The following is a 15,199-nucleotide window of genomic DNA, read 5'->3' as shown; positions in this document are numbered from 1 at the left end:
CCCGGCGAACGAAGTCGTGCGCAGGCGCAACGCCGGGGCCGCGAGACACAGGCGCATAGGGGCGCGCTGGGCGGTGCAGGAGCTGCCTGAGGGTCGGGGGAGGCCGCCCGCGAGACGGTTCACGGCGCACGCGCAGCCATTTGGGCGCGTCCTCCGAGGGGGCGGAAGAAGGAACGGCGGCGGCAGCGGCGGCCGGGTTAGTCGTGGGGTGGGAAGGTTTACGCATGCGCGTGGCTATGGGATTTTTGTTGAGGGGGCGGCGGGGGGAGCTAAAAGGAAGACGAAGTGGGGTAAATGGAGGGTAAACTGAGGAAGGGCCTCCGGGGAGCTGCGGGGAGCCTCTTTTCAGGCGTTCTGCGCTTGGAGGTGAAGGATTGGATTACGGGTCCCATCATCCCCATCTCTCTCTCTCGCATCAGAGATCCCGTCATTCCCAGCCGCCATCGTCAGGGCGGGGGGGCTCTATTCCCCAAGCGAACCCCTGGACTACAATTCCTATCTCTCTGTGGCCATTGGACAGCCTATGCCCTCAATCCAGAAAGTAATCGACTACAATTCCCATCTCCCCTCAGCCGTTAGATTTCAGTTCTGTCCTAAGCCTGGAAAGCCGTTGACTACAATTCCCATCTTCCACTCTTCTGGCCGTTAGGCTGCAGGTCCTTTGCCCACAAGCCATCTACAGATTTGCACCCTGCAGTATTTATAGATCAGGGGGTCCGCCAACCTTTTGGACTTCAGGGACCACCAAACTCATCATTTTAAATCCCGTGGATTAGAGAACCTGGGAAAATCCCCCCAAAATGTCTGCAGGAAAATTCCCCACCCCGTTTTCCTACCGATTGATCGTTCTTTATTTGGGATCGCAGGATACCGTCTCCAGCTCCGTTCTCAGGGGGAGAGAAAGAGAGAGACTTTTGGCTCCACGCAAGGAAAACAGCAGAAGCCGCAAAAGTCTCTCTTTCTCTCCCCCAAACTCCGCTAGAAATGAGTCTTTGCCGGTGCAGCCTCTTGGAGCAGGAGGCCTCGCAGGGTCCCAAAGACTCATTTCTGGTGGAGTTTGGGGGAGAGAAAGAAAGACTTCGGCTGCTTTCCTTGCGTGCAGCCAAAAGCAGAAGAAGAAAGAAGCGGAAAGAAGCAGCCCGGTGGCCAGGCCAGATGCGTGGGGCAGGTGGGGCAAGTTCCCCCCCTCCGCCCTTCCCCCCTCCCCTCACTACCTTGTGTTGTTCGCAAGCAAGTGATGCAAGCCTTGTGTTCCCACACAGCCTGGATTAATCGCTTTGGGGGGGATATTTCTCTGCAGACCACCAACATTTTCTCATGGACCACCATGGCCCACTGGTTGGCAACCACTGCTATAGATTGATGTTTATTTGTTTCTGCTAAAAGTTTTAAAAACTGCAGAAGGTTTAATAATTATTTCCTGATAAGTAATCTTCTTAAAGGTTTTGCCCTTAGTTAAAAACTGAAATCCAAAAAACAATTGAAATATTGGGAAGGTGAGTATAATTAGTCAAGTTTCAAAGGGGTGAGTTATCTCTCTCAACCCAGCCCACCTTGCAGGGTTGTTGTGATGGGGAAAATAGGAAATAGCTGTACTGTATTAATGAAGTTTGCACACCTGGAATTATATATTAAAAAGGGACGATTAAAACAAAATATGTAAATAGGCTTTGTAATGTAATTCATGTAAATAGGGTTTGTAATGTAATCGACGTCTGACCACAATTGAGCCTCAGATTTATGTTGCTGAGTGAAACATTCGTTAAATGAGTTTTGGCACATTTTACGGCTTTTCTTGCCACAGTTGTGGCAAGTGAATTGTTAAGTGAATGTTAAGTTTATCGCACAATTATTAAGTGAATCTGGCTTCCCCATTGACTTTGCTTGTCAGAAGGTCCCAAAATGGAATTATCTGATCCTGGGACACAGCCACTGTCACAACTATGAACCAGTTACCAAGCATCCGAATTTTGATCGTGACCATGGAGGATGCTGCAATGGCTGTAAGTGTGAAAACATCCTCAGTCACTTTTTTCAGTGCCATTGTAACTTTGAACAGTCCCTAAGTGAACTGTTGTAAGTCAAGGACTACCTAAATGTCAGTTTCTGGCAAAAACGTAAATTACGGTAGCATCACATGAATGCCGTGTGCTGCAAATGACTAATGTGTGCCACATGCCCAAAATGTGATCCCCTGACCGTGTGTGTTTCATTGTAACTTTGAATGTGGGTCGTAAGTAGGTTCTTTGGGGCGTCTGTTGTAACTTCAAACGGCTGCTTAGCACCCAGTTGCAAGTTGAGGACGACTTGAATGGGAAGACTGATGAACAGGTCAAGATTGTACAGATCCCTCATTTTATTTAGGTGAAAGTGATAGAAATGGACGCATTATAATTCTGCCATTATAAAAGAATTTTAAAATCTCAGCATCGGTCCAAAGAAGGGATGACTTGAGGTCACGTTGCAAATGAATGTCTCTGCCATGATTAATTCTAGTTTTTTATGGTTATGGCACCCTGCTGGAATGACAGCCACAATGAGGCCAGCAAATTGGCAGTGGGAGTATGTGTGTGTGTGTTTGTGTGTGTCATCTTTTGTGTGTTCCCACTGCCAATTTGTGTGTTCATTTCCAGGTGTGAGGTTGGCTGTTCATTTCAGGACAAATCCTCTCTTCTTTGGATTTATGGAATTTTCGTTCCTATATGATTGACAGTTTGAGGCCACTGCTTGCAAAGCGAATGCGCCAGCAGTTGGTTCAATTTATCTTGCAGCCGAAACGGGCATTGTTTGGCTCTAGGACAAGTTTTTAATCTCTTTTTCAAAGCATTGATACCTTGTGGAATGAGAAGCACTCAGATCAGGAGCGTACTACATCAGAAGTAAAATTTAAAGACCCCCTTCCTCCCATTTGCAAAGAGAAGTTTGCAAAGACCAGAGAATACCTTTGGATTAAAAAAAGAAGAAGAAGCAGGTCTGGTAAAGCAGATATTTAAAAAAGAATACAGAGAAGGAGGGGACCTTGAAGATCTTCTAGTCCAGCCCCTCTGCTCAAACAGCAGACTCTGTACCATTACAGACAAATGGTTGTCCAATCTCTTCTTAAAAACCTCCAGTGATAAAGCGCCCACATTTTCTGGTTGTTCCACTGATTAATTATCCTAACTGTCATGAAATTTCTTCTCTTAATTCTAGGTTGCTCCCCTAGTCCATCTTTTCATACCCAATTCCAGCAACCATTCTGTGTATGTTTTAGCCTCCAGTCCCCTAATTATTCTTTTGTTGCTCTTCTCTGCACTCTTTCCAGAGTCTCAACATCTTTTTTACATCGTGGCAACCAAAACTCGATGTAGTATTCCAAGGGTGGCCTTACCAAGGCCTTATAAAGCGGTACGAACACTAAACAGGATCTTGATTCTATCTATCCCTCTTAAAGCAGCCTAGGATTAAAGCCGCACACGGCTGGCTCATATTTAAGGGATCGTCCACCAAGATCCCTCTGGCAGTTACTGCTGTTGAGCCAGGTACCATCTATTCTGTACCTGTGCATTTGGTTTTTCTTGCCTAAATGTAACACGTTTTGCTGTATTTGCACCATTGGCAGCGCCTAAGGGAACAGAATGATCCCCCCCTGCTCCTTTGAAGAAAGCGTCTTGTGTTCGGTAACCCATTTAAATTCTCCTTTTTGAGATTCTCAGAGTTGCTTTTAAGAAAGAAAATGTCAGAGACTTTGCTCAGGATAAATCTTCATCCCTGCGGGGCGTCCGTTTCCATCCGTTTCATCTGTAGAGAATGAGGGATCTGTACAATCTTGACCTATTATTCATCTTCCCATTCAGGTAGTCCTCAACTTATGACCAGGTGCTTAGCAGCTGTTTAAAGTTACGACAGACCCCCAAAGCCCCTACTTATGACCCACATTCAAAGTTACAATGAAAACTGCCCGGTCACATGATCACATTTTGGGCAAGATAAATTTTGGGCTCAGTTGTGGTCATAATCAAGGCAAGATGGATGGCAAATCTAAAAGGATCGTGTTTGAAATCTTAATAAAGTTATTTATAGAATCACTTAGACTCTATTAAGGTGGACATTATAGAAATTTAATATGCTCTCTTTTTATGACCCTGTGATCCCTTAATTTGGGGTATAAATAAATTCAGGGCAATGAATAAATTCGGGAAATAATTTAATAAATATCAAAATTTAATAATTATTAAATAAACTTTAAAATTACATCTAGTTTATACATTGGTGTGTGTGTCTGTGTGTCTAGTTTCAACTTACAACAGTTCAAAGTTACAACACCACTGAAAAAAGTGACTTGTGACAGTTTTTCCACACTTACGACCGTTGCGACATCCCTACAGTCAGGACTAAAAATCAGATGTTTGGCAGACAGACTCGCATTTATGACGGTCGCAGTGTCCCAGGTTCACGTGATCGCCTTTTGCGACCTTCTGACAATCAAAGTCGACAAGGGAAGCCCAACAATTGTATGACTAATTTAACAACTGCGGCGATTGAAAGGTCGTAAAATGGATTGGAATTCACTTAAACAAATGTCTCACTAAGCAACATACCTATCAGTTGTGGTCATAAATTGAGGGCTACCTGTATTTCTAGGGTGGCCTAGAAATTATAATTCCCCGCTTTTCTTCCCCATGCCGCCAGACCGTGAAACGGTGAGTGTGCCTAAGCCGACCCTTCGATAAAATGGTGTGAAAACGATGGTTCTGTTGCTTGTCCCTAGGAAGACCACCTCCTTGGCCTCTGGTCTCCATGAAATGCCAAAGAGAAAAGAGAACCAAGTTATCCCGCTCTTTGCTCCGGCTCTGAAAAGAAAACCCTCCGCTCGAAATAGCCCATGGGCTACCCATCCGCCTCTCAAGTGTTCTAGCCCTCAAGAAGCCCGAACGGCAAAGAATATTTGAGCCCTTCCTCGCACGAGCCCAATGGGACGGTTTTCCAGCAAGGTCTGGAATTGGACTTCTGTTTTCTACCCCTTTTGCTGTTCCTGATTTTTTTTTTCCCTTCCTTTTTTGCTCTCCTCCCGGACTCCTCCCTTTTTTAAAAAAATTAAAAATAAAATATTTCTGGCGAGCCCAGTCCGGTGACTTCACACAGGGATTAGTCTCCTTGCATCTGTCCTCGCCTGAATGGACAGGGAGACTTTCGCGTGTGCCACGAAGTTTTTCCGCGACTACAGCGGCCCGACGCGGGGCGCCGCCTGCCAGCCTCACAACCATGTGGACTACATCGAGAAGCCGGAGACGTTCACCTACGCGGATTTTTTCAAGGATTACTTGATCCCCAACGACCCTTGCGTCTTCTCCGCCAAGTTCACGGAGGGCTGGGCCAGCCGGAGGAAGTGGGTCACGCCGGACGGGAAACCCAACCTGGATTATCTCCTGCGAACCTTCGGTAAGCCTCCCTTTCCGTTCGAGAAGAAATGGCCGTAACCCCGGCTTTTTCTCGAGAGGTGGACGGGCGCGGTTCTTGATTTTGCCACAGGCCGCAGGTCCTGCCCACCTGGTTGAAAATCTGGGGGCCGACTTGGAAGATGCTCCAGCAATTTCAGGGTAGCCGTAAAATTAGAAGCCCATCCTCCTCCTCCTCCTCCTCCTTTCCAAGAGAGTGAATGGCTAAGGATAGAGCATATATCTCAGTCTTAGTTACTTTAAGATGTAGGTGGGGAAATCCAGAATTTCTGGCAGGAGAATAGTGGGAGGTAAAGTCCCTGTCTTCTCTCCTATTCCTCCCTTTCTCTTTTCCTCTCTCCTCTCCTCCCTCTTCTTCTCTTGTTTCCTCTCTTCCTCCCTTTCTCTTTTCCTCTCCTTCCTCCTTTCCTCTTACCTCTCCTCTTTCTCCATCTCTTCCTCTCCTCCCTCTCTTCTCCTTTCCTCTCCTTCCCTCCTTTATTCTCATTTTTTCCTCTCGTCTCTGGTCTCTCCTCTGTTGCTCCATTTCCTCCAATCCTGCCTCCCCTTCCTCTCCTCTCCGTCCTTCTTTCCTTCCCCCTCCCCTTCCCTGTCTCTGTCTCTCCTTCCCTGTCTTCCTCCCTCCCTCTTTCCTCTCCCCAGCACTCAGAAAAGGAGAGAGGGCGCCTTTCCAGGGGGCAGCCGCTCAGGCGCGCCCTCCTGGGGTCCCCCTAGACCCAGATCCCTCCACAGTTTGACCCTTCAGCCCCTATCCCCGGAGCGAGGCCAGGAAACAGCGAAGGATCCAACCCCGTGGGCTGAAAGAGTTTATGTTGCAGGCGAGGCTGTAGTCCCCGTGGCCAACTGCGATGTCAAGGAGTACAATTGTAACCCAAAGGAACACCTTAAGCTCAAGGAGTACATAAGCTATTGGAAGGAACACATTAAAAAAAGCTATCGCTCTGCCCGCGGATGCCTTTACCTCAAGGATTGGCACCTGCAAAGGTAAGCCACGGCTCTCGCCCAGAGATTGTCGGCATGCCGCTAAATCCCCTCGGCTGGTGGGGTTTGGGGTTGTCGGGTTTTTTTTTTGGAAAGCTTCCCTCAGGTGCTCCTGACGCCACCTGCCCGGAAGGAATCGCCTTTAATTTGCACCTCTCTCTCTCGTCAGGAACCCACAGCATGAATTCCCTCCTGAAACTGCAGGAATCGTGTTTAATTTGCACCTCTCTCTCTCTCTCTCTCGTCACGAACCCAATCACCCGCCGTCGTTTTTCCCTCCTGAGTGTGCGGAATGCCTTGTTTTTATTATTATTTTCTTCTTTTTCTCCTACGATTTGCAGCCGCTCGAGTTCCACCACGGTTGGGCTGCGTGCTTCCTCGTACGGGGCAGTCCTCGACTTGCAACCGTTTGTTTAGTGACAAAGTTCCATGAAAGAAAAAAAAAAAACCCTGACTTAGAGCCGGTCCTCGCTCTTACGACCCATGCAGCGTCCTCTCACAATCAGGCGGTCAGCTTGGCACACGGCGTGGTATTTAAGACAGAGGGAGCCTCCCAGGGTGGCATGGCCGTCGTTTACGTCCTTCCCAGCTGACTTCTGGGATCAAAATTTGGATGCTTGACAACCAAACTCGTATTTGTGACGGTTGCAGCGTCCCCGGGGGGGGGGGTCACTGGATCCTCTTTTTTTGACCTTCTGGCCAGCAAAGTCAACAGGGAAGCCAGATTCAATTATCAACCGTGTTACTAACTTAACAACCGCAGTGGTTCCCCCTAACAACCGGAAAGGCCGTAAAATGGGGCAATTCTCACTTTACAATTGCCCTGCTTAGCAACGGAAATATTTGGGCTCAGTTGTGGTTGTAAGTCGAGGACTTCCTGTACCTGTTTGGGTGGATCGCCCTCCCAAGTTATTAAAACCATCTTCTGCCCTTCGTTACGCTTTTTCAAAATGCTGTCATCATCCTTGTTTCTTTAAGGACATTTCCGGATCAGGAAGTCTACACCACGCCGATCTACTTCTCCTCTGATTGGTTGAATGAATATTGGGAAGCCATCGCTGTGGATGACTACCGGTTTGTCTACATGGGACCTAAAGGCTCATGGTAACTGAACCAACTCCTGATTGTATTTTCGGTGGGGGGAATTGTTTGTTTATAATAGCTGTGATGATATCCCATTGTTGTAGTTAATCCTCGGTGAGCCACCTAGATAGGTTTTCTGCAGGGTATTCTCACCCAACCTGGTCCTTCAAGGCTCCTTCCAATGGTGCCTCCCCCTCCACCCTGTAACTGAGTGTCCACGGAGACCCTCAGTCATCCAGGTCGGTGATCATCCCATAAATCTAGTTTACAAATCCCCAAAGGGACTGCCCTCAACACCAACATTTCTGAGTGAAAAGTTTGGCCGCTTGAAACCATCACAGGTCACCGCTCTACTGAAGATAAACACCAGTTCAAGGTCTCTCAACCTTGGCCACTTCATTTCAAATCCCACAATTCCCCAACCAGCCTGCCCACCCTAGAAGTAGCTTCTCTTCCTCCTCCTCTGCCTTCTCTTCCTCGTTGTCTGTCTTCTTCTTACTGTTTCTCCTCCTCCTTCACGTTCTCCTTCTTCTCCTCACTGTCCATCTGCTCCTCTTTGTCTATCTTTTCCATCCTCTTCATGTTCTCCACTTCATTGTCTGTCTTTTCATTGACGATCTTCTCCTCATTGTCTGTTTTTTCCTTCATATCCATCTTCTCCTTCTTCATGTTCTCCTCATTGTCACCTCCATCTTCTCCCTCCTCATTGTCCATCTTTTCATCCTCATTATCTTCTCCTCTGTGTATATCTTCTCCTCCTACATCTTTTTCCTTCTTCATCTTCTCATTGTATATCTTCTCATTGACGACCTTCTCCTCTTTGTCGTATCTTTTCCTCCATATCCATCCTCCTTCACCTCCTCTTCTCTTCTCCTCCATATATCTCTTCTCCCTGCATGTTCTCGTTGTCTTCCTCCATCTCCTCCTCATTGTTCATCTTTTAATCATTATCGTCTTCTCCTCTTTGTCTATCTTCTCCTTCTCCATCTTTTTCTCTCCATCACCTCCTCCTCGTTGTCCATCTTTCTCTATCTTCTCCATCTCCTCCTCCATCTTCTCCTCCTCCTCGTTGTCCATCTCCTCTTTGTCTATCTTCCCCATCTCCTCCTCCATCTTCTCCTCCTCCTCGTTGTCCATCTTCTCTTTCTCTATCTTCCCCATCTCCTCCTCCATCTTCTCCTCCTCCTCGTTGTCTTATCTTCTCCATCTTTTCCGCATTTTCTGTCTTCTCTCTTCCTTTCCTCTCTTCTTCTCCTTCTGTATCTCGCCCCATCTCCCATTCGGAGTTCAGAAAATTGCACTAGATCACAATTTCCCAACCTCAACAATTCTCAGCATGCTGGCTGGGGAATTTTGAAGAGTTAAAGTCCGCTCCTCTCCAAATAGCCAACCTTGAGCTGTACACTATCAGAGGTTAATCTACTCCCGAAACACCCTCTGTCCAACCTCTAAGCCCCTGGCAGCCTCTAAGCCCCTGGCAGCCCCAAAGCCGAACCCTATTTCTACTCTGCAGGGTCTACAACTCTGCCTTTAGAAGGTAGAATTCAATCCCCAGCTACTGAGACACACCAGCTCTTATTCACTTGTCTCCTCCTCCCTCCTCACCTGCCTGCCTCTTCCCTTTCCTGCCAGGACACCCTTCCACGCCGACGTCTTCCGCTCTTACAGCTGGTCAGCCAACATCTGCGGCAAAAAGAAATGGCTGGTTTTCCCCCCAGGCCAAGAAGAGTTTCTGAAAGACCACCATGGTCACCTGCCGTTCGACATCACTGCTCCCGACCTGAAGAACGGCTCCCTGTATCCTCGCTACGCTCAGAGCAGCCCTCCGGTCGAAATCATACAGGAAGCTGGCGAGATCGTCTTCATCCCGAGCGGTTGGCACCATCAGGTTTACAATCTGGTGAGAATCTTCCGAAAACCACAAGCTTTGCACACACACACACACACGCACAAACAGACGCAGAGTAGGTTCTGCTGCTGCTGCCAGCGTCTTTTGGTAGCAATGCCTTTTCCTTCTAGGGCAGGGGTGTCAACCCCGCGTTGTCACGGCACATGTGGTGACTTTTCCCTCCTTCGTTAAACCGGGCATGGCCAATGCATGAGGCATCCAGGCTGCCAGTTTGACAGCCCTGTTCTAGCGCCTCCAAGAGGAGGATGTCGCCACTGAGTTCACAAGCCTCAGTTTGCACGCCAAAAGATTCTGGGCGTCTTTACCTTGATATAAGCAAAAGCAAGAGAGCCAGTTTGTGGCTTAGTGGCTAAGGCACCAGGCTAGAAACTGGGGAAACAGGAGTTCTTACCCATAGTCCAGCCTCGGGCAAAAAAGCCAGTTGGGTGACTGGGTCAGTCACTAGGAGACAGTGAGTTCTAGTTCCTCCTAACGCAGGGGTAGGGAAACTTGGCTCGTCTATCACTGATGGATTTTAACTCCCAGAATTCCTGAGTGAGGCATAAAGGTTCCCCATCCCTGGCCTACTGGTTTTTCAGTTGTGGGAAACCCATTTTTGACTTGAATGGGGCTGTCCTACATTTGTATATTAAAGTCCCACTTAAGTAAAAAATGGATTTCCCCCACCACTGAAAAGCCAGCAGGCCAGGGATGGGGAACCTTTTATGCCTCACTCAGGAATTCTGAGAGTTGAAGTCCATCAGTGATAGACGAGCCAAGTTTCCCTGCCCCCGGGACCTAAGGCCTGAAAGCCAGTTGGGTAACTTTCAGCCAGTCATTGGGGGACAGTGACTTCTAGTCTGGCCTTAGGTACAGAAGCCAGATGGGTGACTTCGCTTCAATCACCAGGAGATGGTGGGTCACCAGGAAACTGTCTGCGAGACTTGGTCCAACGTCACCCAGCCAACCTTTGGTATTCCTCTGGGAGGACTAAAACTCCTTGTCTCCTGGTCCTTGGCCGAAAGTCACCCTTTTATGCCAAAGCTTCAGTCCTAAATTTCCAGCTTGATCCCCCACAACTCCCTGTCTTCTTAAGATACCTGATCCACAGTTTGAGTTGAATTCTTTTAAACCAACTACCTAATCCTTTTCTCTACGGTGAAATATTTGACTGTTGATGGACCTGTGAACAGAATTTTCGTCCTGGATCCCACTTTAGTTCTCCCAAGGAATTCCATCCCTTAGGCTAGGAGGAAACCAATAGTAACACACACACACACACACACACACACACACACACACACACACACACACAGAGGTGTCCTAGGTGGGAGGGATAAACGTTCCCCGTTTCCTGCCTCCCTCCCCCCAGGAAGATACCATCTCCATCAACCACAACTGGGTGAACGGATGCAACGTGGCCATCATGTGGAGCTTCCTCCAGGACGAACTCGCCGCCGTCCAGCGGGAGATCAAAGAATGGAAAGAGAGCATGGAAGACTGGCACCTGCAATGCCAGGTAAAAACACACCTGGGAAGCTTCCGCGTTTCACCAGGAGTGCAGGTGGATACTTTTGAGTAAAACCTGAGTGGGAGACCAGAGCTGCTATAGCCTCTCGGCGTGAGGGAAGATGTTATGATGTGTACAGAATAACCCTTGAGGAACAAGGATATGCACATGGAAACGTTTATGAGAGTAGTTATGAATAATGATCCAGCCACACAGATACAGTAAATTGAGCTAAAGTTTACTCTAAGAAATAGCACAATGGTCCTGGTCATAAACGTTTAACAGTCCAAAGAATATCCAATTACAAAGTCTTCTTACCGGTTGCCTTTGTCATTTACAGTAAACAAAAATGTCAAAGTATAAGCACAACAGAGAACCTTAGATAGCAACAGAATGTCAGAGAGACAGAACGTCAGAGAGAGCAAGCCGTGATTTCTAGCTCCCTCTTGGGGCAACTTGCAGCACAACTAGTCGGAATACTAGTCGTGATTTTGTCTTAAAGCCACAAACATATATTGTTGGTTTATATATTGCCAGCCCAACTAATTGTTGGACAGATTCCTAACAGAAGAGCCTGAAAACTGTCTCGTTTCAGCTCAGCCTTGTTCAACGTCCCTTATTTTTTAATTTTTTTTTCAATTCTAGACCTCAGCCTCTCCTCTCCTCCTTCCTCCCCAGGTGCTGATGAAGTCCTACACGGGCATCGACTACAAAGAATTCTACAACTTCCTGAAGATCATTGCGGAAAACCGCATCTTCGTGCTGGAGCACCACCACTCCGAAGATGACGCCTCCAAGCGCTCATCCAGGGCCGCCCTCTCCAGCCTGGGGATGCTCCACGCGGTGTTCGACCTCAAAAGGACCGCAAAAGTCTTGGCCTCCTTGAACGCCAACGAAGAATTCAAGAAGCTCAAGCCCGAAGCCCTCTCGCCCTGCCCGCAGGCTCTCCTGCACCGCCTGAAGGCCGCGATCGACACGGCCCTCCTCTGAAGCCCCCCCGGCGAGCGCTTTCGGTCTGCAAACGGCCTTTCCTTTGCAAGATGGCTGCATGCAAGTATTATCCTCTTTCCCCCCCCTCCTTTCAATCGCCCCTGTAAGGAATCCCTGTAAGTTTTAAAGGTAGTCCTCGACTTACGACCACGGCTGAGCCCAAAACTTCCGTTGCTAACTGAGACAAATTTTAAATGACTTCATCACCATTTTGCAACCTTTCTTGTTAAGTGAATCCTGCAGCTGATAATTTAGTTGTCCGGTTGGATCACCCGACCCCGGGACACCGCAACCATCGTAAATATGAGACAGTTGCCAAGTGTCCGGATTTTGATCGCAATGCTGCAACGGTCGTTAAGTGTAAAAAAAAAAGGTCACAAGCCACTTGAACGGTCGCTAAATGAACCTTTGTAAGTCAAGGACTACCTGTATTCCGCTAGTTGTAGATGACTTTAGGGGCTGAATTAGGCCAGGGGTCTCCAACCTTGGCAACTTTAAGACTTGTGGACTTCAACTCTGGGAGTTGGAAGTCCACGAGTCTTAAAGTCGCCAAGTTTGAAGACCCCTGAAGTAGGCAATTTAAAGAGGATAGGTTAAGGAACATTGCTGAAAAGCAACGGGTCAAATTGGAGGGATGTGGGGAGTTATAATCCGTTTGCTCCCCCGAAAACTCTCTTCCTCCAGAATAGAACTACAGTACTTACAAGTTATTTCGTTTAAATCCGGCCACGTCCAACACGACAGAACTTAATTCTGAATAAATACCTATATATCTATCTATAGAAGCTTATACTCTCAGCACCTCTGCTTCCTTTGATTCTTTGGGCCGGCCGAAAAGAGCCGTAAAGACGTGAGAAAAGGGAAAGGGGAGAGGGCGGAATTCGCGTATTTGAAGCCATTTCTTGGCCCCCCTCGGTTGGCGCGGCCCGTATGCGAGAGCGCCATTAGGAACTTTCAGCTCAGGCACAGCCTATCAACTTTTCAGGGATCGGACGAAGGTCGCGGTGGGTCTTAACTGGCTCACGCTGGTCCTCTTTTCCTACTAAGCCATGCTTGTTTCTTCCGCTTCAAGGGCTGGTTCTCGCCTTGCCTTTCTGCTTCTGAGTTCAAGACGCTTTCGGAATCAGCCAGGGTTGTCGTGTGTGTTTTTTCTTTCTTCTTCTTCTCTTGTTTTTCTTAAACTGAGATTTCCTGGAATCCCTGGCGAATTCAAGAAACCAGGGGGACAAAGAACCTAGAATCGAACCAAGGGGCCTTGGAGGTCTTCTAGTCCAACCCCCCCGAGGAACAAAAGGCTCGGCCTGGAGCAACAAAGGACTTTTCCTCCAGAGGCCCGACGTTCTCCCTTCCTCCTGGATCAGGTGTGATGAGCGAACACGGAGGCTGCTCAAGCCAGGGATCGGGGGAGAGGAAAGAGGGCCACTTGGAGATTGGAGGAGGTGGTCCTTCAAACATGGGGAAAACAGGCTGAACTCTCCGTGTGTTAACCCGCAACGGTTGCTTGGAGGAAGGGTGTGTCCTTCCTTTGAAAAAAAAAAAAAAAAAAGACAGCACAAAATTTAATGTACATTTTAGGAATGACCCATAGTGTCCTTGGTGCCCTCTGAGCCGGCCGGTTTTCTTGCAGACCTTTCGTGACCCAACTAGGCAACATCATCAGGGCTGGAAGGAATTGCATGTCTGGAAGGAGGGGAAAAGGACTGGAATTCTTCGTGTTCTCTAAGCTTGCTTGTTTTGACCCGGGTGTTTCATGAACCAGTTGGGTAACATCATCAGTGCTGGAAGGGAGAGGGGTGTGTGGAGAGGAGAAGGAAGAGGGGGGCTGTCACGAAACATCTGCAAGAAATCCCCCAGGCTCAGAGAACACCAAAGACACACACACACACACACACGCAGACCTCCTCCTCCTCCTCCTCTCCGCAAATCCCCCTTCTTTCTAGCACTGGTGATGTTACCCAGTTGGGTCACGAAACACGTGCAAGAAAGCAAGCAAGCAAACTCAAAAGCAGCACCAAGGACTCTACTGTCCACCACCTCCACTTCTTTTTCCTCCTCTTCACCACCGCAATCCCACCCACCTCCTCCCCCGTACAGCCCTGATGACGTTACCTAGTTGGGTCATGAAACGTCTGCGAGAAAACCCACCCAGGACCCCACATAAGATACGAGCTTAGGCGCTATGGCTAAGCCTAACTAGTCCATAGGCCGTAAGGGCTCAAAAGCTACTCCTAGGATGTTGACACCCCCTTTGGGGGTGTCTGTAGGAAGCACCCCAACTCTAGAGGGGCTTCCTTCTGAACAGGGACTGCCTGGGGCCTGGTCCTCCTCTTAGCTGTAGCCCATTCAGTGTCCACTTCTACCTTTCCTGGCGGGAGCCTGCTTTAAAGTGGACCCCAACCTCCCCCCCCCCCACACACAAGTTTTTGCCAGAGTATCTGGAGATCTTGATAAAATTGCACATTGAAAGAAAGAAAGAAAAGAGACAATAAATGAATTAAACATCCTTGTTTTCTCTGGTCTTTTCAATCGGTCGCTCTTGAGCTGCGGCTGAAAATGCCGCAGGGCGAAAAGAAGTTTGTGTGTAAACCGTGGTTACTCAACCGTGGCGACTTTAAGATGGGTGGACTTCCATCTCCTGGAATTGCCATCCTTCTGTCTTTCCTCCCTCCCCGCGTCCTTACTTCTTCCTCTTTCTGTTCCCTTCTTCCTTTGCTCTTACACTTTTCATTCTTGCACTCAATTTCCGCTTTTCCTCCCTTCTTCCTCTTTCCCTTCCTCTTTCCTGTCTTCCTCTGTCCTTTTCTTCCTGTCTCTCCTTCCTTCATTCTTCCTTTCCTCCTTTTATTCTTTTAATTACACTCAGTTCCTCCCTTTTCCCTTTCCTCCGTCCCTTTTCCCTCCTTCTTTCCTCTCTCCATCTTTCTCCTTTCTTTCCTCCTTCCTTCCTTCTTACTCTCGTTCTTTTTCTCAGTTCCTCCGTTTTTCTTCCTTTCTCTTTTTTTCTTACACTCAGTTTCTCCCTCCCTCTTTCCCTTCCTTCTTTTCCTTTTTCCTCACGCTCAGTCGTTCCTCCCTCCCTTCTCTTTCCGTTTTTCCTCTCCTTTCGTTCCCACAGTGCAAAAATGCCCCCAGAATAAAATGTCTCTTATACAGCAGGTCTTTTTGCAGTTATCACCTTTATCTGACATATTGCATAAACTAGGATTGAGGAGACGTTAAGTAGTTTATTAATTTTTGGTTTTTTTAATATAAAAGTCAATAATTCTACAAAAGGCCAGAATTTCTTCTGGAGTGAATTAGGGGGAAAAA

The 15,199-nt window shown here is 47.9% G+C and overlaps 1 protein-coding gene across 3 annotated transcripts; it reads left to right on the top strand.

The window, feature by feature from the left end:
• The first annotated feature begins 138 nt into the window (after positions 1–138).
• Positions 139–14,393, top strand: JMJD4 (jumonji domain containing 4). Of its 3 annotated transcripts, none has more exons than XM_026722593.2 (7): positions 139–196; positions 4,751–5,421; positions 6,257–6,422; positions 7,398–7,523; positions 9,135–9,402; positions 10,763–10,909; positions 11,579–14,393. In XM_026722593.2, exons 2-7 carry the CDS (start codon positions 5,157–5,159, stop codon positions 11,888–11,890), a joined length of 1,284 nt encoding a protein of 427 aa, XP_026578378.1. In that variant the 5' UTR covers positions 139–196; positions 4,751–5,156; the 3' UTR covers positions 11,891–14,393. The 3 variants fall into 3 exon arrangements, with proteins under 3 accessions (XP_026578378.1, XP_087773611.1, XP_087773612.1); XM_087917485.1 differs by having other exon boundaries at positions 149–196; positions 4,274–5,421; XM_087917486.1 differs by lacking the exon at positions 139–196 and adding an exon at positions 1,984–2,003.
• The last annotated feature ends 806 nt before the right edge of the window (positions 14,394–15,199 follow it).

The sequence above is a fragment of the Pseudonaja textilis genome, chromosome Z (genome assembly GCF_049901715.1).
Source record: "Pseudonaja textilis isolate UNSWEBS1 chromosome Z, rPseTex1.2, whole genome shotgun sequence".
Taxonomy (NCBI): Eukaryota; Metazoa; Chordata; class Lepidosauria; order Squamata; family Elapidae; genus Pseudonaja; species Pseudonaja textilis.
The sequence above is the reverse complement of the archived record's forward strand: the minus strand, read 5'-3'. Positions and strand labels throughout refer to the sequence as shown.